General features: G+C 40.6%; 1 protein-coding gene across 1 annotated transcript in view; it reads left to right on the plus strand.

Moving 5' to 3' along the window:
* Positions 1 to 27,589, plus strand: part of cadm1a (cell adhesion molecule 1a) — a 330,300-nt gene that overhangs the window by 271,991 nt on the left and 30,720 nt on the right. Inside the window, exons 6-9 of the mRNA XM_076102623.1 lie at positions 4,901 to 5,059; positions 9,651 to 9,747; positions 12,668 to 12,840; positions 23,382 to 23,465. Coding sequence (XP_075958738.1) covers positions 4,901 to 5,059; positions 9,651 to 9,747; positions 12,668 to 12,840; positions 23,382 to 23,465 — 513 coding nt within the window. The remainder of the gene's footprint in view (positions 1 to 4,900; positions 5,060 to 9,650; positions 9,748 to 12,667; positions 12,841 to 23,381; positions 23,466 to 27,589) is intronic.

Consider the following 27,589-nt stretch of genomic DNA (forward strand, 5'->3'; position numbering starts at 1 on the left):
TTTCCCTCCTTCACTGAGTATTCGCCGGCTCTTTAGCTGAGCGTTCAAACAATGGTCATTTGCTTGTTAGAATAAATAGCTGAAAAATGATTTGTATGAATGCCACTCGACCCCACGCATACGCTGTTTTCCTACACTTGTTGGGAATGGAATCACATTTACAGAATAGGCTCAGCACTCTTTGAAGTTCTACAATTGACAGATGCAATTATTATTTTTTTTACAATAACACTACACTCAGTGGTACTTAAAGGCTCACCTGTTACAAGACTGCATTTGGAGCATGCCATTTGCTTTTATCCATTTCCGCCGCAGGTGAAAAGGTGCTAATAGCTGAAACAGCCTAACACAATGGCGGGCACATTTATAAAATCCATCAGTTTTTTTTTTTATAATTTTACATTCTTTGTAAGCAAAACTTCACTGATATTCCAGACGTTTTAATGCTAGCTCTTTACATGTCAAATAACTCCTCAGTGTGTTTACACTGCAGCCACGTTGTGAAAAATAATCTTGGTGTTGCTCTGCTGAAAATGAAAGACAGAAAGAAAAGGAATGGCTGATGGTGCCAGAGTTCTGACACCAGGACAGAATGACTTAAATTATCTTTGGCTGTGGCTTATTGCCTGGAAGACTTATTTCTAATTAAACCTCCCCAGAATGTAACTTAATTACCTGGAGAGATAATCAGGCTCGCTTACTGTAAATATCATTTAAAGGTTGCAATCGTCATGCTTGCCAATGTAAATCCAACCATCTCTCCTAATATGCACAGGCCCATAATCTCACTATTATCACCTTTTCTTGTCTTTTCTTTCACTGTTATCATTTTGTTGGATTTATTAACACATTGGAAGTCATGCAAAGAGTGAGTTATAGCAGTGTAGGGTGTAGCTATGGAGATCATTCTCTTCTTTTTAAGACGAAAGGAAGAAAAAAGAAGAGCCAGTAGGAAGAGCAAATCATTGACTGACAGGAACCAGAACAGCCACTGGCCTCAAGTCCTATGGGACAACCACAATGTGATTTCAATTACCCAGCAGGAAGACTCTACAAGTGGATTTTGGGCAAAGAAAAGCGCCGAGACTTATTTGTTTAACTAGACACAGCTCCCTTACTGCTCTACAAGAATGTGGTTAAATAATAACAACAATAATAAGAAGTGAGAGGAGGGCCACCTGAGTTTGTATGTTAAGGTCGACAGAACACTTAAAGTGTCACTTGACCTTCCACTGACTTTTGGTGACGTTCATCTCTACTGGCCTCGCTCCAAAGTTAGTCTCTTCGTCCTTGACACAGATTGACGAGAGCTTTCACTAATTCATTATTAATACTCACTAAGGGCTTTTCGACTTGTGTTCTATTGAAGTCACATAATTCTATCAACTCCTTGATAGTTTTACAGAATTCAAGATAAAAACAAAGGCACCCGAATGATTTCTGAGCAGTGTATTAAATGTATAAATCCATTTGATATTTTTCTTTTTGTGGTCAGTGCTGGCCTTTGAAGGACCTCTGTCCAAAACAGAGGAAGTCTATCAGCTGCTCTGTCCGAGTATTGATGCTTGAAAATTGGAAATTTGACTTAGAACTATTCATTTTCACATAATTTATGACCTTTGTTGTTACTAGGCTATAGATAATGCCCGAAAAGCTTACAGCCAAAAAAGGACGTGAACGTTGAATTGATCAACATTCACGTCAACAGTCACTATGTTGCCAAGTTTCCAGCGTCCCCTTTCTTTTGAGGATTCATGGATATGCCGCTTTGCTGCATTTCTGGTGACCCCGGCCTGTGCCTAAAACTGCAAAGAGAATTAGCTGTACATCAGGGCTAAAGGGCAATTCACACTGATCCTATCACGTTCTGTAGTGTTATGTGATTTGACCTGTATTATTTGATTCCCGTTAGTAGCACAAACTGGATGAGCTAACACAGAAAAAAGTAGTCAAGGAGCATTAGCTGGGATGTGCCAAACCCAGGGAGACAATGTGAAGGAATTGCTTTTGTGGAGTGTTGACTCTGGGGCCCATCCTAAAGCAGCAATGTGCATAAGCCTTGCATGATGCCTCCAGTGAGTGGGCTTCAGTAGAAAACAATTGGCAAATCGGTATCGATGCATCCAGTGTGTTTCCCTCAAGAGCGACATTGTTTCTATTTGAACACATTAATATTTGATGCAGCACATTTGGAGTTCTCTCAAATGTCCCTTTCACTAAAACACTCTGTCTCCTCTGCCTCAAGGAATGGGCACCAGCAACTTCTTGTGGTGTCCAGCGCGCAGCAGGGTTCGCTTGTGTTATCTCTACCTAGCACACATGGATGGTGAGCTAGAGGCTGCTCTGTGGTCATGTGAAGATACCTCAATCCAGGCCAAGAGAAAACGAGAACAAGACAAATTCACCTCACAGACTGTAGTTCCGATTTGTGACCCCTTCATAGTTTCAGGATGGCACTGAGCAGTATAATTTGTTCTATATTATCACTGGGTGATATGCAACCTGTGCAAATGGAGCCACAAGTTTGAAATGTGTGGTAATTAAGACTTAGGCTCATGATTATCTCAACCACATTACCGTTTATGATACCATTTATTATAGCTATTATACTTTACATAACCTGCCTTTGTACAGGTTCCAAACCCACAGACACTTAGCTTCTGTAGGTGAGTATTATGATTTCACAATGAATTCCTGAGCTGTAAAGAAAGAGATCCAGAGACCGGACTTGAATAAAGATGTCTCCTCGCCACTGTTTCATGCATCTCAAAAGACATTTTGATTTGAGCAGGCCCCTTCAGGTTCCCGTTTCAGGTGCTTTCATAAATCTGAAGCCTCTAGTGGTATTTATTCATGACAACCTGTTCCTTTACACCAGGCACATCACACGGGTTTGCTTTCCCCCGCACCCAAAAGAGACAGCTGTCACCGCGGTGACGGCATCACCACAGTGGCAGAGCTGCAGCACAGGAGTGGATGGGATGTGCACTTAGTGCATATTTTACAGCTAAAATACAAACTGATTGATGCAACTACTCACATTAAAACCGATTTTCTCTCTGTACCAGCATTTCTCTTGGCAGCCTCTTTTTTTTCTTTCTTTTGCTTGTTTTATTGATGTGACACAAACACACACATGTGCAACAGACTGTTAGAAAGTAGGACAAAGGGGTAAAAATAATCAATCTGTGTTTGTGACTCTGCCGTGCAGCGTTGTCTCCAGCGATCCCTCTTATTTTGTATGACTGTGATGAGGTATCCTCTTCATTGCTTTTGAGAACATACTGTCTGTGTGTGATATTACAGAGCGGCCACTAATCAGAGGAGGGTTACTTTGCAGGCTTCAGATCTGGCAGGGCTGCGCCAAAGGTGGCCACACAATAAATCTGGCTTCTTAAAGCCTAATGAGTGATTCACAGTCGCACAGTAGCCCCTGACAGCAGGCAATTGTTAGATGATTCACCTTCTCTGACCATTCTCAAGGACACCCTCCTCATTTCCACTCTACATATTTTGTAAGGTCAATGAAAGGAAGACATTCTGCTTGCAGCCACACAATGGCTGTGTTTATCAGCATTTTCCCTTGCAGCCTTGAGAACAAAGGTTTCAGCTTTGTTATTTTCTCAAGTAAAACTTAGTGGCCTGACCCTTCAAGGAAACAAGTTGTTCACAAAGTATTCCCAGAGGAACCAAGGGTGCATCAAAAAAATGAGTTTCAGCAAGTTAGTAAGAAATCCAAAATATGAGCTTTTGGTAATATTTTCAAAGATTTTTACAATAAAAGCATGCCAACTTTATTCATATTTTCTTTGTTAAGCCAGCCTAAACCCTCGGGAGCTCAGTTTTCTTGATATGACTGTAGTGTGGAAAGCACACTGAAAATCAATGGAGCCCTGAAGGAGGAAGACAACCAACCAGCAAACTATGGGAAGTCATTCAAGTGATTAAGGCAACAAGCAGTGCTGTGTTTATTGTTTGAGTATGAATTAGACATTACAAATTTGGAGGAAAAGGAAATTGGAAGAATGATGAGGCAGTGGTGATCACTGTTGCCTCACAGCAAGGAGGGTCCTTGGTTCAAAACCTTCGGCTAGGTGGTGACTCATGTGCAGGTTTTCTCCACTCCACTCTATTCCCACAGACCAAACGCATAAAGGTTATATTAATTGGAGCCTGGTGTTAATGGTAGTATGTTCATATTTGTGAACCTTTTATAGACTGACAACCTGTCCAGGGTGTACGCTACCTGTCACCCATTGTGAGCTGGGATAGGCGCCAAACCTCTGCAACCTTGCAAAGGATAAGTGGCTATGGATGGATAGAGATGAGTGTAATGTTTCCAGAACAGCCTCCATGTTTTTCAACCTTCAGTTACTGAAAACCAATGTAACGCCGTTTGCCTTGCTCAGAGTACATCTTTACCACAATGATGGTGGCTGGCTGTTCCATGATTTAGCAGCTCACGTTACGGCAGCTCCACAAGCATGTCGGAGAACTATGGTGGCTTTTTAAGATAACGTAAAAAACGGGAAATGTTTCTGCTAGAGCTATTGGTTTGTCCGTTCAGGCCTACTGTGGAAACATGCCTTTACAACACGACGGACTCGGTGAAGAGGACCCACTCCCTATGTAGATATGAAGGGCTCATTCTAAGCTAAATGAAGACATGGTTATCAATATTATATTCCTTTTCTATTGATAGATCATCACATTAAACTGGACTGTCAAACAACAATCAGTCGGTTGTTTGGTTAAAAGCTAATTAGCTTTCAGATTATACTAATGCTTAAGTAAATTTTAAGGACTTTCTATGTGATTCTCATTCTTATTTTAACTGGAATCCAAAATGCACCTGTATTGCTGTGTTTAAGTCTTGCTTGTGTTTTGGCGTTTCCCATAGGCAAGCCCAAGGTTGAGCTGACCTACGACAAGATGTACACAGTAACCAGCCGGCTGACGTTCACTGTGAGTAAGGAGGATGATGGCGTACCAGTGTCTTGCATCGTAGACCACCCTGCAGTCAAGGACTTCCAAGCACAGATATACCTGGAGGTGCAGTGTAAGTACTTTTGGTCAATAATAAATATAAAATCTGCATGGATATTTAAGCTGTATTGTGCTAGTTTTGTGTGTCTCATCAGCTTAACTTGGAAATCGAACTAGAAATATAGAGAAGTGTTCCATTCCCACTAATTAAATGGCATAAACTTGCTACTTCTTCCCTAACTAAAACTTGGTGTCGTGACATGTATGACAGTGTTTGTGAAGGAAATGATCTCCTTGCAAAGGTTATGCTGAATACAAAGAAATTAGACTGCAATGGAATAGATTCTTCCATCTCTACTAATTAAATGACATACATTTCACACATTTTTCACCCACTGAAACTTCTTCAATGTCATTAGAGGGAAACTATCTCAGTGTATGATGAATAGAGAGTGCAAATAGATTCAAACTCATGTTTACGAACATCTTCCAGAGAAATATACTAATGTACGGCATCAGTTTACCTTTGCACTTCTGTCTGAAAAAAAATTATATTTCCTCCCATTTTTTTTACTATTTCTCATGTTCCTGTTGAAGTTGACTTCATATTACAAGATATATACAGTATGTATATGCAATATGAGGTACTATCGTAGAGCATTGGGTGCCCAGATGGCTACAGTATTGTTGTTAATTTCTAACATCATCACATGTGAATACAGGGGTCATTAGATCCACAAGTCTCAGCTTTCTAGTCAAATCCACTTCATGCAATTCCAAGACTTATGCAGTAACCACTTTTAGAATAGGAACATCACACAATTATACTGCACCCAAAAACTGCATTGTTTTTGCTCCAAACGGCATGGGATCAACAGTAAGTGTGCATGTTTATAAACAGGAGACGCCCTTGTGAATAAGGCCAAGTCAGTTTTTCCCTTGCCTAAATTGAGCCTATTTGGAGCTTCATTTAGCCTCCTTTCAGACATGCTAGCATGTTTTGGTTGGTACCAATGGATTCCTTAGATTGTATAGTTTAATATGAAACCAATATGTTCACTCTAGCCTACTACATCCTCTGAAAAAGTCAATTCGGGCCAAGGACAACGGTGTCCACGAGGAGTGCAAGAGGTTAATTGAGGTCAGAGGTCATGTTTTTATTGCTACAATGGATTTATTTGGAACAACAAAGGCATCACACATGAGTATTTGCAACAATTTACCACTTATAGTGGTTCATATATAAGGTATGTGATTCAGGCCTGACTATGACATTGGAAATTAATCTAAACTGACTACTCAGCCATGTGACAAGTAATTAAAATGCTAGGCCTTTGAAATGTGGAGTTTTAGATCTTTTCATTGATGCAAAATGATAGAATTTATGTATTTTATGCTTCTGTAACCTTATGTCTTTGGCCTCTGGCATGTCCTAGCATTCTATTTAAAAAATAAAAGTCTTCTGTAGCTATCTGACCTTTCCCTGGGGGAGCGAGAAGAGGCGATCAGCTCATCTACGGAGGCAGCATGGCATTTTGTTTGCCTCTGATAACAGGGAGCTCACATGGACCACCTAGCTCAGCACCTCACACTGCTTCAGGCTCTGTGCGTACTGCAATGGACAGTACTGCACTGCACCTTCTCTTTTGATAATATACAGTTGAATATAAAATGTAGAGTGAGAGAATGATACTGTAGGTGGGGATTTCACAATTCTCTTCTTTGACTTCTCTTCTATGTCATATTTATGATATTTATGAATCTGTAATGTATGATGTCTTTAGAGCAGTTTCTTGATTTCCAAAATAATTTCCTTTTTATATGCACCAACTAAAATTGATGAATTAATTAATTGGAAGTGTCTCACTCCCAAAACTGTCCAGGTGAGACGCTCACACAAGTATTTATGTTATGCACTAAGACATAGACCTAATTACAATGTACTAATTCAGATTAGATTAGGGATTATTTGGTTCATATTATTTGGTTCATATGTCATACCAAATGTAATGTCATGTTCTAAATAGTTCCAGATGTCTAAAGATTCCCGGTCTCCATTTCCCCTATAATTAGTCCCAAATTGCATCGTCCTTTCTACAAACCTTTAAGAATCTAGCTACGTATCATTTCCTCCCTGTGAAACTATAAACAACAGGATCCGTAAATTGAAGCTCACTTTTGCTGGCATACTGTGTTTGTTTACTGATTATATATTATACTGATAGACAAAGTGATTTACATTACAATCACTCACTGCGTTGGCAATTTGTGAGTGGAACGGAGTGCATTGTGTGGTAGGAAACAACAAAAAGGCCATTGTCAGGGGAAAGCATAATTAAATAAGCCTGTAATGTTTATGTGTATAAGCAAAGCAAGCTGTTTTGCTCCGTTGCCTGGTTGGTTTTCCCTTAAGGTCAGCCGGCTGCGAAAAGATGGATAGTGCCGTCTTGAGTGCTTATGAGGTGAGGCACACAATAAAGCAAATAATTCAGTTAGCATAATGATAACGGCCTCCTTGCATACTGTAGATGTTATTTCATTTCCACTGAAGTGGCAGTATCCAGATCTGGCGGTGCAGTGTGTGTGTGTTTTTTTCCATCAAGCAGAGACAAGAAAGCTCCGACATAACTACTTGAGGCTATCAAAACAACTTACAGATGCCTAGCGTCCTTCATGTTTATGGCTCCGAGATGACAAGGTCAGATGACGTTGTGAGCGAAGAAAAAGTTGCAGGATGCCATGTTGCGCCTGGAGTGGAAACTAAACCAAAGGGTTGTTGTCTAAAGCCGTGCATGCCCACTGAGCAGAAGACTTGGCTTTTCGCCCATCTGCTGTCCATCACCAAGACTGAGAGTCGGCCACGGACAGGGTGTGATTTAGACAGATGGATGGCCAGACACGTGTTGTTTGTTGCAGAGAAGGTCGGACAGCAGTGTGAAACTTAACAGCCGGCTTTGAAATCATAACTCAGGCCCTCTGTCTACAGGCTGATTAAAAATGTAAGTAACGAATGGTGCATTTAGACTATAAAATGGGGAAAAAAGAACAATCAGAAAACTGTAATTACACCATTGTCACTCAGCAGACTGTAGTGAGATGACTCAGGTATTTATCGAGATGATCTGACGTAGGAGCAACAGAATAACATTGTGTTGCAAACAAGATAGGGCATAATGTGCTGAAAGCATTCAAGTGTGATCTTGAGGTAAATTAAGCTATTGATGTTTTGCCGAAAAAAAATTTCACCAGCAGTGCCATTATTTTAGATGGCACTGCTGGTGAAACAATCTTTGCTTTTGATGAATGTAGTGATTGTTTGAGCGACAGATTCTCTTACAATACATACACATGCACATTAAAGACATTTTAACATTTCAATGAAGACGAAAATTGACCCTTTACTAAGCCCCGCCCTCCGTTGCTAATCCGTCAAGCTGTAAGAGCTACCATGGATCCCACTCTGTCACTAACTGCACTCTTGCGAAGATAAAGATAGAAGTTCAAGCCTACAGATCACAGTGTAAAAGTGAACCGCCCCATAACCTGGAGATGGAGCCAGAAGACATTCACTGTTACAATCATTAAAAAAACATTTTAAAAAACTAACACATGTACTTATAGTTGGATACCTTAAAAGGTGTAAGTTTGAGCAGGACCTTTGTTGTCCTTGTTTTGTCTCAGTCTTACTTTCAGTGCATGGTTACACTGAACTCAATCCCTTACCCAGATGCTAGCTTGAATGAAACATTTCATTTTTGTCCAGAATAAAGGATCATCTCTCACACCAAGACGAGAAAAAAGCTTTGATAACACCAGCAACAGTCAAGGGAGTGGGAACAATAGAAACTCCGTGGTAGCAAAGAATAGCACAGCAGCGACTGTCAAAGCACCCCACTGATTGTCAAAACAACACGCTTACATTGTCTTTTCAGCTGCCTCAGCTCGTCAACAGTGTCTTCGGTTTTATGTAGCAACTTTATCAGGCAATGTCTTTGGACATACTCAGGGCTATGTGTGGCTGTGCACTGCACCACATCGATCATTCCCCAAAGCTTTGGCTCGTGTTTTGGTGTAAGGGTTGATTTAAAATACCATCAATACTCTGCCCAAGGTAGACGTTATCAGCTGAGTAATAATGTGAGGAGTCAGGTAAGAATATCTGTGCTGTACACCTCCATGGATATGATTGGATGCTATTAGTCAGCAGGTAGCCTGATGGAGAGTGTGAAGCCAATCAGCTAATGATTCACTCAACTGCGGTGCTCTGCCTGAACAACAGTGCCTAATGTCTCTCCTGATGTGACATGAATCCTGACTGTTTGCTGCAGCTCCTCTTTGGAAGAATCAAGCCAAACACTTTGGGAAAGTTTGATAATTTGACACGCTACCAGAAAACATAGATCACGTCGTTGCACATGGACATCATTTGTAGGATACTGGGTTGTGTTATATATTTTAAATCATATTTTTCAGTTTACTGTATACAGTGAGAAAATATTCTCACTCCTCATTTGGTAGCTGTGCGTGTTTATGAATGCTACAAACAACATAACTGCAAATGGGAATCAATCAGAAAGAACAATATAGATGCAGAGCAAAGATAATGCATTGTCTGTTGTGTTGTCCCAGTAATTCATTCTCTGTCTCTCTCCCTTTCCTTTCAGACAAACCAGAGGTAAAGATCATGGTTGAATTTCCTCAGGGTCTTACCAGGGAAGGAGAGAACCTGGAACTGACGTGTCAGGCCAAAGGCAAACCCCAGTACGATACACACCCACTCTCACACTCACACAATTAAAAATGTGCCATGGGTAGAGAAACCACATTTATTGATTCGTGCATGCGAGTGTCTTGTTGCAGTGGCATGCAGAACTATCTTGCTGTTTTTTCTTAGCATCGGTATATCGGTTAGCTTTTTCAAAATTCAATAGTTCAGTTCATTTTTTTTGGAACCATGACCACCAAATTATAATTCAAAGTATAATTCATTCAAATTTACCGGCAGGAGAACTGTACTAGGACGGTCTTATTGTTACAGACAGACCTGAGGCCACACAATTCTAAATGGCCATTCTTGGATACATAATCGCCTGTTGAATGGCAGCTTTTTTCTTTTTCAGGAATTTCAAGGGGCCTGTAGTTATGAAAACATCAGAATCACTCTGATATTTTGAGCAGATGTTTAATTGCCACTCTTTTAAAGGCAAAGGACAGAGCAGAAAGGGTAATTACTGATAGTGAATGGACTGGGTCCTAAAATCTCGAAGGACAAACTTTAGTAGAAAAAGGGTTGAAAAGGAAGGCGGTTGAGTGCTAATATTCTGAAGGTATTTAGGGAAACTGTGAGACTGAGAGTATGTTGATGGACTCGAGGCACTGGATGTGCACAGATGTGCACAGATGATTCAAGTTAAAAGATTGTTTGTACACAGAGCTGAGGACAAATAATAAGTATAATTTTGCCCCAATGTCAAAAATGAACTCTCAGTGGCCTTTATCATTTCTGTGATATTTCCGGCATTGACATCATAAAGCTCTTGTTTGACACTCATTAGGTTATTATCCCACATGTATCATCTGTAAACCAAGGTGCTGTTTTGTTTAGATGACAGGTCTTCGTGATATGAGATGTAATGGAGTGCAAATGAAGCCATTAGGGCACTCCGGGTTGAGTAAAGGAGTGAGAGCTTTGTGTCTCAGGCAGGAGGCCTGCCGAACTATCCAAACATCAGTGCAGTTGTGCTGTTGGTATCAATCATATTAGTTTGTTGACAAGGTAGTTCAAATTTGAACGGGACAAAATAATCACCTGTTTAGGCTGGAGCTATGAATATTACATCGGAAACGATGATGTGACCAACTTGCAGGTGTGGCATTGCAGTGGGTGTTTTCATGTTCAAGTAAATTCAAATTTGCAAAAATGTTTCTCATTCTGAACGTCTGTATGATTCTCTGAAGAGTCGAAGTACAAGAACACGCAAACACACACATCGAACCAAACACTGTGTAACTCAGACTGCCTCCATCCACCAGCACCCCTGAAGTTTTCATACTTGGCATAGAGACAAGCTAACTACCCGTATTCATTTTATAAAGATGAAAACACAATCAATACAGTGAGCTGGGAATTGGAAGTCATTTTCATTAGAGCTGCTGAGAGTTGTGCAGTCATTACCAGCCGATAGCACAGGGGGCCTCGGCTGCAGGCAGCCATTTGTATTCTAGACGCCTGCCCTTCCTCTCTCCTTGCAGCCCCATCTTACCTCTTTCGTCTATCTCTGTCTATCTTCCTTCTCTGGATTCACTCTCCCCATCTCACAACATCCGATCCACCTTTTTCTAGGTCATGTCTCTCACTCCATCTTATTTATATATTTATCATTTATTTACATTTAATTTCATCTGGAGAGCACTTGTAATAGACAACGCACTCTCTCTTCCAAGCCATCCACCACAAACAAAACCACAGCACGTGGTTTGTTTGCTTTTGCTATTGAGCTCAAACAGTTATTTCATATTTTCTTTTCCTTGGTTTTTCACATTATCTTTTTTTCCCCCTTTCCTATTTGCTTGCTCCCAACTCACCAAATGTTTTCAAATGGAGGGAAACAAGTTAAAACACCACAACAAAATGCAACAAGAGAGACCATCAGCACACGCTCATGGGAAATAACAGTAGCTGGCAGTGGCCATTGGAAGTTGCAGCAGCGAAATAGAGGTGTTTTGTCTTCTTTTTTTTCTCTTCACCCTCTGTGGCTCTGAGCTCATTGTCATAAAAATGGAATCTGTCACCCCGCTCTAAACCTCAGTCAAGGTAGAGAAGAGAACAAATACAGACACTTGATAGGCGCCCATCTACACAGCAACACAAGTATACAAGTGCAGAAAGCCTGTAATTTGAGAACAAAGCTGCTTCACAGTTATTGTTGCTTTTAGCTGTACACAACAGGAGGAATGTCATTTTGTTTTTTATATCTTAACTCCCTTTGATTATCTTCTAGTAAACAGTTGCTTGAAAATACATTTTAAAAATGAGGTAAATTAAAGGAGCCAAATGCAAAATTGTGAGCATATCTAGTGCCTCAGTGCTTATGCTTAAGCGGGGGATCACAGCTAACGGTGCTAACAGAACTAACAGCGCAAACTACGACAACAGTGCTGATGGTGCTAATTGTTACGTTTTTGGTGATCTCTGACCTTTCGTTGCCAACCTAAGACCAACACTTCTGCTTGTTAGAATAAGTTTATAAGATTATTACACAATTTAAGGTGGAACATTTTTCATTTTCTTTCAAAGGTGTAAGAGAAAATTTTTTTGAAACACTAACTCATAGGATAAATGCTGTTGATTTTGATCAATGGACTTTTCTTCAGATCTACCCTTATGTTTCCTTGCACACAAGATATTGTGTGAGATATCATTAGATGATTGCCACAACACATGCTGACAAAGTCCATGTTTCCCAGAGGAAGAAAGCTCTCACATGTGGGAATACCATATATATTAAAATTGTATTTGTAGCCCTTATTATTAAAATGATCTATTTGTTTTACACTCTGGGTAGTTCAATATACATTTAATTGGTTACTAAAAGGATCACATCATCTATCACGTACATTCTCAGTTTTGAATGTCTGTCTTATCCACGAAATCTTACTGGTGCCCTGGTTTTCATTTCAGGCCACAGCGGGTGAACTGGGTGAAAGTGGACGACGATGTGCCATCCCATGCCGTCATCACCGGAGCTGATCTTTACATCGAAAACCTGAACAAGTCCTACAACGGAACCTATCGCTGTGTGGCTTCCAACACAGTGGGGGAGTCTTTTGACGACTACATCCTCTACGTCTATGGTACGCAGGTCTAACATTGACCCTTCGTCACTTTACTGTCTCTCTTTCTACCTGGAACTCTGTAACTGCTTTTCTTCTGAGAGATTGTCCAATGAACATGTAAACACCAGAATCATTGATATGTAAACTGTTGATATTTACAAGATTTGTGAGTTGTTGGGACAAGAGGTGATTTGAGTGGGGATGAGGGGGTGTGCCATCGCCCTTGTTAGCTAAATGAAAAAAGGCATGCCCTTTGTTAACCTGCAACCCTCTTCATCCCCATGTTGCTTAGAGGGAGCAGAGGCAGTGGAGTTGTTTAATTGAATTTGTTAGCCTAGTCTGTCTGACTCATTGATCCTTTATCTGACTCAGGTTTGTGCAAGTTAAAATCTATGGCCCCGACCATGCTCTGAAATATCAGTTGCCTTCACCAAGTGCGGCTATGCCGTGTTCCAACTGCGACATGTCCAGCAGAGCTGAACCCAACGAACCGGGTCCTTCCCCCCCCTGTTAAAAATAAACAAATCGCCTACTGCCAAAGGCTGTAACCATTAGCATAATCCAAGGTATGCAGACTGACTTTTAAATAAGGACTGTGTTTTAAAACAGGTGCAGTATACGTTTAATCCCTCCTTGTTTGCAACTGCACTGTGCATATGGCCAATACCAAAAGAGTGTCCCTTTGCTCTGTCAACTTGGTTCCCTTGACTTCCCTTTCTGCCTTGCATCTGGACAGACAAATGGGCTCCTGAGGCTGCATTAAGATGCACACAATAGAAGAAAAACAAATACAGGCAATCTGTTTTGGTCTCTGATAAGCATACAAGCTTATTGTTATGATTACTCAAACTGGATTATGTTTCTTCTTCACACCAGTGTAGCAACACACCAACACCAAAGCAGCTCCTTGAGATCTTTTGAGCACAGTGCTATTTTTGCTGCAAAAGAGAAGGTCATGTCCTGAGTGTTGTTTCTCTCGCTCTCTCTGTATTGTTTTTCCTTATATTTATGACCTGAAGAGGACTTTACATTCTTCATTGTCATACACATTTACATACACATTTTACATTGTGGATTTTCGAATAAGATTTTGATTAAGAAGGGGATTTGTTTGCCATAGTTATATCATTGCAGTGTGAAGAGCGCCTTCAAATGAATTAATTTAAACACTTATCAGGTGAGAACATAACATTTACGGAAACCTCATGATCTCAGCATCACTAGCAATCCCTGCTAGCGGCCCATTGAGGCCAAGGTTTTAAACTACTTTTGCGGTTTCCAAAAGGTGAAGGTAGTTGGCAACGGGAGATTGTGGTTTAATTCTAAAAGTAAACCTGACCACACCCAGCTCCATTGAGTCATTGGATTTCATTTTCAATATATGTATCCATAGACCACCGAAAAATGACTGCAGCCAATCACAGCAAGAGTTCTTCAATTGTATATGACATGTGGACACGGAGATGTATGAGCTGGCAGCTAGAAGCTATCAATACTAACAGCACTAACAATGGCAAAAGTCCTGAAAGAGCTAACAGTTTTAACCTTGGGGGGGGAACCGGAGGTAGAACATTACGCCTTGGTGGCAACGCGTTCCCGCCACCGTGGGTCGGAGGACGCCTTTTTCAGCAGTAACTGTTGTATTGCGCTGTATGAGTGCTGCATGCATGCTGTATTAGGGCTGTGCAGAGCAGGGGCAAACAGCTTCCATGTATATAAATTGCTCTGTTTATACCCCCTTTGGAAGTGGGGCAAAACGTTTACTAAATAACAAAATAGTTATGCTAGAATGCATGTTTATGATAAAATTTTCACAATACAATACAGGCCATTTTGGTAGAGGCATTACATATATGACAATACCATAGAAATAGCTCTACAGTTGCTCACTGAGGTTGCAATGGAACAACCAATGGTATTAATGTAAGTTATTTGGTGTCTGTATCATTTTAAGGGTACTGATATTGATACTGGCATCGTAAATCTACACGATACTCGGCCTTAAAGTCTAGTCAGTGTTATTTATATTGCCCAAAATTACAAATCATGAATTGCCTCAAAGAGCTTTACAACCTGTATAGCATACAACATCTTCTATTCTTAGACCCTTGATTGGGATAACAAACATTTTAGTGCTAACCACTGTCCATCAGCATGGTGTAAACCAGTTTTGTAATTGCGTTGAGAACCACAGCCACAACCTAGCTGTGGATCAATAGATGAGTGTGGTGTGTGTGTATGTGTTCTGCCTCCCGCAAACCTGAGGTAATCCTGAACCTGCCTCCACCTACTTCTGCCAGATTTATTCATTTAGCTTCCTGATGATTTAGCTTCCTCTATGTTGTTTTCTCTCATCCTCATAAGCATTATCTTAACATGCTTTTATACTGTTGATACCAGTCACATTTTCTCCCTGGGCAGGGCATTACACTCTAATGTGCTCATTTTCCCTGGCAAAAATGACTTCACTATCACTTTTGGTAGACCCCGAGCCCGCAGAGAAGTTATTTGGCGGCTATTGTCGGAGGGAATTAGCAGAGTGAAAAGGCCTCTTTTTATGTAAGGGGGAAAAAAGGACTCTCAATGCCTGACGGACACCAGCTGAATGGATGCTATTTACAGCAGAGCGAGTTGCTGTGCTAATGATGAGTGCAATGAAACAACAGAGGTACTGTTGAAAATGAGGAAACAGCTTACTGCCACCTGCAATATTACAGCTGTTAGTCAATACTAACAGTGCAGTGTAAGCCTCTTTGTGTGCGCGTGTGTCAGAATCAGTTCTCTCTCACCAATTGACGTATGAATGACGCAACAATTTGTAAGTCATTTTGCGAGCAACAAAAACGCATTCCTTGCTTTTAGCGTGTCATTTGTGCAGCGTGTAGTCTGTACTGACAGAAATGGAAATGATTCATGTGAATACAATGCGCTCTGAACAAGTGACGTAGTGTAACATGTGAGAGACTGCTCATGGGGGGCGGGGCGTGACGTGGATCAGTCAAACAAACACAGGACTTGCGACCAGGTGACCGTTGTTCCAGTCCGGTGTCCTAAAGTGGTTTATTTCAAGTTGCGTTAGTGTTTGTGACGTGTTTTCCTGTTCCTGTTTACATACTTATTTTAAGCCCAACCATGACGTCGTTCCTAAACCTAACTAAATTGTTTTGATGACTAAACCGAAGAGCGGCTGTCACCTTAGTTTTGCGGCCTGAACATAACTGTTTCACTGTAACAACGTGTTGTTAAATGACACACGAAAAAATGACACGCAAAAAATCCTTTAATGCAGAATAATGACACATGGAAATGTTGTATACACGTTTGTTTATAGGCCTGCTTGACACGTAGATCTTCAGATTGAAGACATTTTCCAGTGCTGAAAGAAACCATTTCGGTTGAGTAACTTTAATAAGTGTTTTCAACTTCATGATGGTTGAGGGTTAAAATGGGAGTATTCAAATCAGATGAGAGGTAGTATGGTGAGACAAATGCGTGTGTTTTTTAATCAGATCAACTACAAGACACATCAAAGACCATCAATAAGAGCAACCATTTTACTTTGAGCCATATTGTTGCTCACCTCTGTACGATCCATTATCCACGACTTTGCATGAATTGTGAATATTCTGGTAATTGTTGCAGCTTTTCTGTACGTCTCTCTCTCTCCCCGGGCCTAAACAACGAAATCCCATGGTGACGGACGCAAGTCGCCCCTCTCAACTACCCACAGATCCCCCCCGTGGTGAGAGAAAGACAAAGATAAACACGGTAATGCAACATGTGGGCAACTAAAAGCCTTGCGCCAAAAAAAAAACAGTAGCCATTAAAACCACAGAAGGCCTCTATCCTTTTAGAGCTAGTCTTTTGATGACTTTGATGTGTCGGTGGCTCCCACACCACTAATGTCGACTGTAATTCAACAGCAAATAATGCCGAACCTTCGCCTTGCTAATGGCAAGACAGGATGTTGTGGCTGGGCTGTCAGAAGCTGATTCCTACATCCAGACCCCCCACTACCACCACCACCACCACACACACACACACACACACACACACACACACCACGTCCTGCACTACCACCACCACGCAAACACCTCTGTAGTTAACCAAAACAGAAGCTGGGAGAAGGGCATGCATATACGAGGTCCCATGTAAGAAATTATACAAGTAGCAGGGGTGTCAGCATGTACTAGTAGTGATATAAAGCCACCAGCTGATTGTGAACAAAGTTATCTCTGCATCTGCATCTAAGGAATCTACAGATTCCACTCGTTTCATTCGTCGAGATTGGTGCTGAGTTACCAAAGCGATGTTACGGCGGTAAAAGCAGGAGATGCACTTGATAACAGTAGATGCCAATGCGGCAGCAGAGTGCTTGAAACCTGATGACAGTATATAACTATAGACCCCTGTTGACCACAATGTGGGTTGCAATAGAAGAGTGGCCCCGTCCGTATTTCTGCTCGTTGACTCCATGGAAAGTGAAGCAACTGCAGAAGTGGCCTCACAGTACCTTCGTCTACATTTATATAAGATAATTTGGCAACCATAGTAACACACATGTGTGTCCCCTTTATGACTTCAGATATTTGTTTTATAATGGAGCCTGTGTCCTACTCTTTGTATTATAGCAACACCCCATTAAACAGTGAGTAGAACGAGTGAGACATTGCAACCACTAAGTAACCAAACTGCATACTCCCTTTGATTAACCCCAACCCTTGGAACAAAAAACAAAGACACTCTTATTTTAACCCTAAAAAGTTAACCACCATACCTCCAGGCTATTTCAGAAAGATACATCTAGTTCAAATGTGACGAGTAAGGAGGGGAAGACTCTAATAACGTTAAAGTCCCTCCAACAGACAAAAAGTTTTAGATTTATTGCACCAAAATGCCCCAAAAGCTGTTTTGAAATGAGTGTTTTCCACGTCTCTGATGTTAAGATGAAATTTTCTTTATTAAAAGTAAAAAATGAGCCACAGCATCAGCCCAGGATCCCAAGCTGTACATTACAGCTGTGTAATTTAATGATAAAGTCCACATGGCGCCTCCACCGCCAACACTCCCCCTGCTTGACAGCCAGAACAAATGCAGCTATGGCCAGCATCTCTTCTAATGCATCTGGTTCCCGAGTATTGTGACCCTAAGTGATGGAGAGCACCGTGAGACTGGCTGACACTAACAATGTTAACAGCGAAAAGAATGCAGTCTGTACTGCTCTAACTCTCACTGCCGCTCTTACTTCACAGGGTAAGAAAACACAACCATCAGGGTTTTCCTCTCGCAGTCGAGTGAGACCCAGCGCCGAGGGGTTTTAAGTTGTTTACAGGCTGCCGCTTACCCAATAACTGAGTTCTCCTTCTCCCTGCTCCTTTACCAGCACTGGCTTTATTGCACACCAGCCGCATGTTTAGTGACCCTGTTGCACTCAGTCGTCTTCCTACTTACTTTACACTTCTTCTCCATTAAAGCACATGGGAATTTCTCCACAAGTCACTGTTAGCGCTTTAAGTGGCTTCCAACATTTCTTCCAGAGGTGCAAAGTGTCCCAAAACATCTTATTCAAGCTGCAAGCGCTCTTAGTTTGCTGAAATTGCACTTGAGTGGAAGTGAAATTGCTGGTGTAAAATGCTCTGAGGAGGAAAAAGTAATTCATCACCTCCAAAGCAAATTTGCAAGGAAGTTGTGTTTTGAATTCTGTTTGTCTCTTATGAATTTTAAACACTTGGAGTTCTCTGCCATGTATCAAATCATGACATTACAGTTGTAATTTGGGGGAAAATCTATAATTTAGGATCCCAACATTTATCTCCTGATCACCATATGGCAGGATTATGTCAGAGTGGCTGTGATCTTGAATTTCACACTTTTTATTTGATGACACATAAAATGTCACTCAAAATGACCCCAATATATTTACGTTAAAATAATCCATACCATATTTTCTATTGACAATACTTTCTTCCAACATGTGAAGATTCCAAAATAAACCCAGCTTGGAGAAAACTACCTTTTAGTCTTTTGTTTATTATCTGAAGCTGAACGCCTGGCCACCTTTAAACCCTCAGCCGAGACTTTGTACAGTAAGGTGAGCTTCTTCAATCACCCCTCGTAGGGCATTAAAAGATCTGAGATGTACATGAGGCCCAACATCAACTTACTTTGGAAGAACCTATACAGTAGACCAACATTCCTTTTGAACCAGGTAGCCAATTAAGAACTATCAGAATTGAAGTATTTGAATGATAAGTACTTTTGTTATAATTATTACTTCTTTAGTTCTTCGTAACTTCTCTCTGGAAAGGTAAAAGGCAAGACTTCTAATAGGCTCTTTCACAACGTTGACACCCACGAATGTCACTTTGAGTCAATGTTGAGTTGATATGTAAAGCCTCTAAACGCAGCACTTGTCAGGGTTTCACTATTTGGGATTATACAGGGGCCGAGGACAGATACTGAAGGGGCCAAGGAAAAACTTACCCAAACGAAATACCGGAAAATTGGAAGAAACCTTATAAAGGATAAAATATAGATAACCCTTGCAGGGCTAAGAGGCACTAAATGGGACACAAAGCAGCAAATCAATAATACAGTTAGATGGTGTGTAGCAGGTCAAAAAACTGAATGAAGCAGGGAAACATGAAAGCAAAAGGGGTAGAAAAATACTTTCTGATGAGGACAAAGCATTTCACAAGGTAACTTCTAGTTTTAGAGTGTGTTGGATCTCTAATGCTGTGGCCTTATTTCAATTTATCAAATGATTACAAGCAAGATCTGAGTTATCATGGTTATTGGGATAAAATATCCATTTCTGCCAGTTTACTTCACTATGTGAAGCATGCAAAATGTCAAACTTTTACGGCGCCCAAGTTTAACCTAAAACTATAGCAGACGGTAATTTGCAGAGCTGCTCTGTCCCCCAAGCTTCAAACAAGGCCGTAATCCTAATGTGAACACCTCAAATGTACATTACATTGTAAGTAAAGGAGGTACCTCAGTTTGCCTTTGGTAAGAAAATAATAATGATACTAAATTGAACTAGTTTTCTCCCTCACATTTACTCATGAATATGTCTTTGACATGGTTAAATTAACATTTTCGTAACCTAAATCAAGTAGTATATTTTGGAATAACAGCTCATAAAATCTCGTAGTTTTTCTCCTTAAAACTTAAGAGCTGACATATTTCTGACATTATTGTACAATTAAAATTGATAGACAGGATTTATAGATAAGGCTGTACCGCACTGCATTATACTATACTATACTATAATGTACTATACTCCGCTGCGCTATTACTTTGACATACCTTACTTTACTCTACTACACCTCACTTCTTCTCATGTATCATCAATTCCTCTGTGCTGGAGGTATTCTTTCAGGCTTCATATTGTTTGGTGTGATTACTGGCACTGTGTAGATATGGAGTTCCTGTGCTCACATGGAGTTATTTAACTCACCGGCTTTAACGGGAATGATTGCTGTGGTCTTGCTCCATTCATTCAGACCAGAAACACAGATTCATAAGCCTCATCAGTAAACAAGGGCCGGTGACTCAGCGGGAAGAAAAACACATTCAGCCTGTCACATTTGAAAGTCAATAAGCTCCAGTGTTCTTTGATACATTGCACCAGCTAGTCACCAATAGAGAAATATAATGTACATTCAGACAGTCTTTCTTTTTCTTTTCATCTTTATTTATCTTTTTTTTTCTTTTACTGCTAAGTTTTTAATGAGATGCTGACACTGATGATCCCAAACATCTGCTGGACCCTCACAGTTCATAATGGGATAAAAACCAATTAGACGGCACCACCCCAGAGCTGGAGTTGTGGCTCTCAAGCATGTGTGAAATTCATCAGCTCAAGCCTCATCTGCCAGCCGACTTCCCAATGGATCATTTCTACCCGCCTTTGTCTGCACATTGGTGTGTACAGCCCTTTGTATTATCAAGGTTGACTTAAAAAAATTGAATTGTTGGTAGATTAAAAATATACCGCACAGCAACAGAGTTTGAATCCAGATCACCTGAAGGCATTCATTAGCATTTTGAAATTTGCTTCAGGCAGAGTTCTAAGGGACTACATGGACCTCTCTGCCTGTTATTTGAATTACTTAATACATTTTTCTTAAAGTGCGTGAAATAAATGATTTTCTCAAATTGTGAAGGGATTTGTGAAGTAACAACTTCTGCCCTCAGGGAAGACTACTTTTCAACGATAAACAAGCTATGTAACCTTAGGGGAGACATCCTGCTCTACAAAGAGCAAGGTAACTTTTATTATCTCTTTAATGTGACTTTGGGATGGTATTGCATTTTCAATTCAAAGATGTCACAGTGAAAACGCCCTTTACTGGGAACATCTACAGGAACAATTACTGGTGTACATTCAGTTATGCAATAACAAAAACATTGTGACATATGACGGTTAACCAAGCTGCAACCTATGGTGCAGAGAAATGAAGTCAACGCGGAAGAGCCAAAAACTGCAGTTCCGCAAAATGGCCTCTTGAGGCTGGCTCCAAAAGCGAGTCAAGCCACATAGACCTCCACGTTAAAATGTCCAACATCACAGCAGAAATAAACATGTTTGCAGCCCAATACAAAAAAACTGTTTTGCTTTGGCTACACAGATGGTACTTGTTGGTAAGATCAAGTCATTGTTGGTTGCTGGTCTCTTCATGGGTTTTGTTGGAACACCACCAGCCGTAATACTTAATAGTTTATTTTTTTCCAATAGAGCAAAAGCGCTACTAACTTTCTATCGAATTTTGTCCAGCTAGTAATTGCGATTTGAATGTTGTAGCTTCTATGTACAATGCCAAATTACCTCTTTCACAGCCATTGGCAGTTGGCCTGCCTGTTATTGACGGTAGTTTGAATGAATTCTTAATTATTTTTTGTAAAGCAATAACACCTGCAGTTTTGTCATTTACAGCTTGTTCTGTTTTATGCAATCTACCATGCGCCATCACATAACAAAATGTGTCATTGCACAGTGCTTGTAACTGCTAAAAACAGCATCTCTTCTGTCTCCCGGACATCAATCTCCTCCCAATTCTCTGTCCATACACTTTCGCCACCTTCTTATAACGCAGTATTTCATTAAAGTGCAGACTAGCCTTCATTCTTATCAACAGCCAGAAACATATTTTTTCAGCACATTTCAATAACCCAAAAACCTTGTTCAGTCCATTCCCAGGCAATCAGAGCAGCATGGGTGGTCTTTCACAAAGCAGCACTGCCAGCGGCTTCATATCAGTGCAGCACCACCACTTCAACAAGGAAAATGTCACTTTTGATATCTCCCCCTGGTCATTGTCAGGGTGGGGAGTCTAACCTGGATAATGAAGTAAAAAAGGAAAGGCTGTGGGAGGAAAAATGCTCTCTGGTCAAAGTTTGTGTACTCAACAGCCCTGCCTGATGCTATTCATTTATTTTCATGCCTCAGCCCAGGCGACAGCCGTGGCCGGAGGCATTATGTTTACGGGTTGTCCATACGGTCCATTTTACTGAATGTAATATCTCAGGGATGCCTGAAGGGAATGTTTTCAAATTTGGTACAAGCATCCACCTGAACTCAAGGATGAACTGGTTCGATTTTGGAGGTCAAAGGTCAAGGTTGCTGCAACCTCACGTCCGCTCTGTTCTTGTGAATGCAATATCACAGGAACGCTGTGAGCGAATGTCTTCAAATTTGCCAAAACGTTGACTTGCCTTTAAGGTTGAACTGATTTCAATTTGGTGGTCAAAAGGTCACTGTGACCTCACGAAACATGTTTTCGTCCATAACTCAAGAATGAATATTCCAATTGTAGCAATTTCACGCAAATGTCTAATAGGATAAAATGTTGACGGGATGGCATTTTGGACAGACGTGGATGTAAACTACTTGACCGGACACTACTACTACAACCGCAAGGTGGTGATTCTATTTTCTTTCCATTTGTTTTGTCCGTGTATTATTTCCCCCCTCCTGTTTTTTTGTGCACTGCCATTTATTGTGTCATCATATTTGAGTTTTTACATTCAATTTTGCTTTTTTTGTTGCCAGTATCCTCTGCTTGCATCTCCTTGGAGATATTAAGAATGCACAGACACGTTTGTTTGCTAAGACAGCTCGCTGCATAACAATGACAGCATAAGTACAACACCAGCATGTGTTACTCATTAGACATTTAATCACTTCTAACAACCATGTGCTCGCAAGCATTGTCAGTATTTCATGTCATGGTGTGTAGCCCGTAAGTAGACATAAAAGCGAGGAGCTCCCAACAAATCTTTGATCAGCTCAGTCGGTGTGAGACCTGATGATGCGTTGCAGTGTCATCATTATGTTTGCAGTATTTAATGCACTGCCATTACCAATCCATCAAAAGGTCTGCAGCCAGCCTTTAACTCACACACACACACACACATGGTGACACACATTGAGCTGTTGGTGATATATCAAACAACGATACCATCGCTTCACAGTGACTTTACTTTATCTTCATGGCTTTTATACTCATTTGTTTCCCCCCCTGTGTTTGTCATGTATTTGTCCTCTCATCCAGATGCTCCCACCACTACCCCTATACCCACCACAGCCACAACCACTTCCATCACCACCACCATCTCCTTCCCTGAAGCCAATCAAGGTACAGTATCACCCTCCCACGATCTGTTTTTCTTTGTGTGTGTGTATGTGTGTGTGTGTGCTCCGTTATTCCCCGCACAGCCTTGAATCACTCCATATATCTCCATCCTCATGCCGCAGTGGCAGTCCTATTCATGTGTTCCTTTAACGATGGGTTAAGGTCACCCAGTTTCTGTCATCATTCACCATTTTTGAAAGCTTTTACAGTTATTTCCGAATTCTATCTGTAATTTAACAGGTAAGAAGTAATGGCTGAGGCGGCAAAATTAACTTCTATGTGGATCTTGTTATTTTGTCACACATACCAATCCCAAGGTCAAGAATTAACTTTCATGCTTGAGAATTGCTCAACAGCTTTTTTGCTTTTTTTAACGAGATAAATATTAATACGATTCTCATGTTCACATTTGAGCTTTTGGCAAACAGTTGAATGAATGCTAAGCTAAGCTAGCCACGTCCTGACTCCAGCTTCATCATTAAAGGTTTTCTAAACCATATTCAGAGCATTAGAGAATTGTTACCACATTTGTTCTTCAACAGTTCTTCAAAGATTACAGTATGTCCTTAAAGGTTCTCTTTCCAGCTGATGACACCTTCATTGCCGGAATGTAGTGCCCACCCTTCCGTTAGCCCTCATGTTTCCCCCTTTCTCTCCATAGCGTTTCGCCTAGCTTTACTTGCGTTTTTTCCGTGCTGTGACTGCCATTTGTGTAGCTTCCTCTTGAATGCATGCTTACAATCTGGCAGCTGCTACGTTTTTATTGAAGTTGATGCCCAGAAACGTCCCAAAATGAAGAAAAAAGAGAGAAAATACAGGCAGAGGGCATGGTTGACGCCACACCCTTCTAGTGGGCAATAAGTGATGATTGAGAGGGATTCATTTTGTATGAGTCTACACATCGTTTCTCAAGGAAAATTCCAACCATACACCATCGTAAGGATGCCAACGTTGCCATTGGCAATGCTCATTATGATTCTTTATAAATGGACGACAGTTCTATAAAATGTTGGTTAACATGGAAACATGACGGATAAAAATAGACTTTGATGGACCAACCTCATCTGTTGCAGTCACAAATTATGAGTAATTACAGTGCTCCACTTCATAAAGTGATGTGCCCCGCTACATGTTTTCTTTTTCTTCTTTTCAAATAAGTGTGTGGGTGTGTACGGGTGTTTTTGATTGAGAGGACAAATAATAGGCCAAGGCCCAGCTTGCGTTGCTTTGTTGTCAGTGTGCAACCCTCTCAGAGTAACGTGGTGGCTTTGTTCCCCAAATCCTTTCACGACAGGGTTTCATAACAGGTTTCTATTTTTCCCCCACGAAACTGCAAACCTCTCCATCACACAAGAAATGCATCCATTACGGTTGTAAATAGCAGTATGATATCCCCTGACATGGCATGATGGGAAAAGCTAAATCAAACAAATGGAAGGCTGTAAACTATGAAGCATGGATACTGGATTGGCTGTGGTAATTGTATGAGTTTGATAATTGTTCTATAACAATTAGTCACTGCAAACACAAGAATTGCCTTTTTTTTATGAAACACATCGCTCATTCATAAAGCAAATTATAGATCATACTCTAGGTGGGTTGTTGAAGGAGGGTAGCAGTGGGGATGAACAATAACCAAACGAGCACTTGAAAATTAGGCCCTTTTGAAATTGGCAAATTTTATCTTGCTCTTTCAAAAACAGAACTCGGGGCTATTGTGAGTGTAAATCTCCAAAGGGCGTAGATAGAAAACATCACTTTATGCCTCAAGTCAGAAATCAGCCTGAGCCCCAAATGCAATCAAAGCCTCTCTGACAGACCGCTCAATTGGAACAAATCTCACGAGGCTGGCAGAAATCACAGGCATTGTGCTTGATTATGCCATCTGATTGGATTAAAGAGAATACCTATCTATGCAGGCCGATTGATAGCTCCTTTGCCTCAGATCAAGAAGTCGGGAGTCCGCCCAGGCCTGTTCTGATTATCTCCATTCTGACTGATTAACACTTGGATCTCTGCTGATCATTGCTAATGTGCCTGCTGAGGATACAATTGTTAATGAATGGGTAAATAATACCAATATTTCCTTAAGGTTACTAGCACAAAATGTGTGAATTAGGCAATGAATAAAAGTGAGATGATTTTTTTCTTTAAAAAAATAACAGTCACAAATAAAATACTATATATATAATATATATTATAATATATACAGTATATAATGAATTGATGAGCAATAAAATGAGCTTTTGCTCAATTCAACTCTTAGTGGTTTTGCTGCTACAACTTTTGGTCTAGTATGACCAGTAGTTTATAATGTCATCTAATTTAAAGGAGCTGTATTTAACGTCCTGACCATTAATATAGCAGCGTACAACTATTTGCTATGTAAAGATATGGTGAAGTAATGTCTTCCTGAGCAGAGAATGAGGTCACTCTCCCTCTATTGTGTGTTGTTGTCCAAGCTTCTCCTTGCTTTGTTGAGATAACCGGGCCGGATGCACTTGATTTGAGTGCATGTGAGCGTGCCGCACTGGCGAGCTTATGGCCGCAAGTCTGCTCTGCTCTCATACAGCGTTTACAGCTTATGAAACCGTCCAAACTGACAACGTCGTCGCGGAAGCATAGCACCCACCCTCCGGTTCCCCCTCACGTAAACATATTTTTGAATGCTATGGGAATTATGGAGTATTATAATACTTCACCTTGTAAGTCATTAAAAAAAAGGCTTTATATTGTATTTGTTGTGCTTTTATCTATAATTATACATTGCTATGAGCAGATTATAAAGCATTCTAACTATTCTTACAAAGCACTACATATGGGGGATGTAGGAAAGGGTTACCAATATCAATTCATAGCATTTTTGTGCAAAAGTGCATGCAAATCAAATATTGCTAGCTCTGAATCTTCTTTCTACTCTACCAACCTTCGTACTTAATGACAGAGTAAGATAAGACGGAAAATACTGAAAATCACTGTTTACAGTATGTTGGCGAGTTATTTCAGTCCCCAGTGAAGAGGGCTTGCGTTGAGATGTGTGGACTCCACCTGATAAAGCAAACCTCACGTCTTCAGGGCCAATATTTTCAGGTTAAAACAACCCACTTACAGTTTTCTTCCAGATGTACTCTCTTTGCTTTCAACTATCAGAGGAATTCCATTATAACTGTGTATATAGATTGAAGGCAGACTCATATGGCCATAATTCGCTCTGCCAGTTGATTTCATTTACCCACAGCGTGCCGTCCACCGCCAAATGAATCTATCAGAGTGGGATTGAGATTTTTTTTTTTTCTATCAATTACCCATTAGAGGGAAAGAACAGAGCACTTCAAAAAATCTATTAGAGCCCCAACACGTGGCTCTTAAGTGCTTGGCAGGGTTCTGCAAGTGACATGAGGAAATGACAATTGCTATTTTCACAACAAAATACATTTTTTAATTGAGATATCCTGCAGACCATCTCCTGCAATTAGGACATATTATTAACAGCAATTTATAGTTTCCCTTTATATTTTATAACATCTTTCAGGGACTGAATGTTTTGTTTCTCCTTTCTTACTCCGTCTCTTTTCTTGCATCCTTTGCTGCATCATTTTTTCCTGCCATTTCTGTGTCAGTGTGGAGGAAAGACTTTCGTTGAAAAGCAACATTTTGTGCTGCACGCTCTCTTCAGGGGCAGCAGTCTATTGCTTTAGTGGTAGTCGGGGCCAAAAGGAGGTCTTTTGTGAAACACAAGCCCAAAAGTACAAATGCACTGCTGTCTTTTGTCGGGATTCAACATTCATCCTCCCATGTATTCTAGCTATCTCATTACCTCAGCTCTCTCTCTCCCTCATCATCACAACATGACTAATCGTTCCCTAATTCAACACGTCGCCGAATGAACAATGCCACTCTAACCCTGAATGAAGAAGAAAGATAATAGATGTGTACCTTGTGCAAATAAAACAATCATCGCCAGGCTAGCATTACGTTTTATTGATGAAAGACCATAAGCGGTGCTGACAACTAATTAATTTAACCCACAGAACAACAAAACAGGCAGGGAAGGGGAAATAAACACATATCTATTCATTTTGTCTGGGTCTTTAATCACATAAACACCATCTGGTGAAGTGACTTAA

This window comes from Anarhichas minor, unplaced genomic scaffold (assembly GCF_050575085.1).
Source record: "Anarhichas minor isolate MPS153535 unplaced genomic scaffold, ASM5057508v1 ptg000027l, whole genome shotgun sequence".
NCBI classification, from domain to species: domain Eukaryota; kingdom Metazoa; phylum Chordata; class Actinopteri; order Perciformes; family Anarhichadidae; genus Anarhichas; species Anarhichas minor.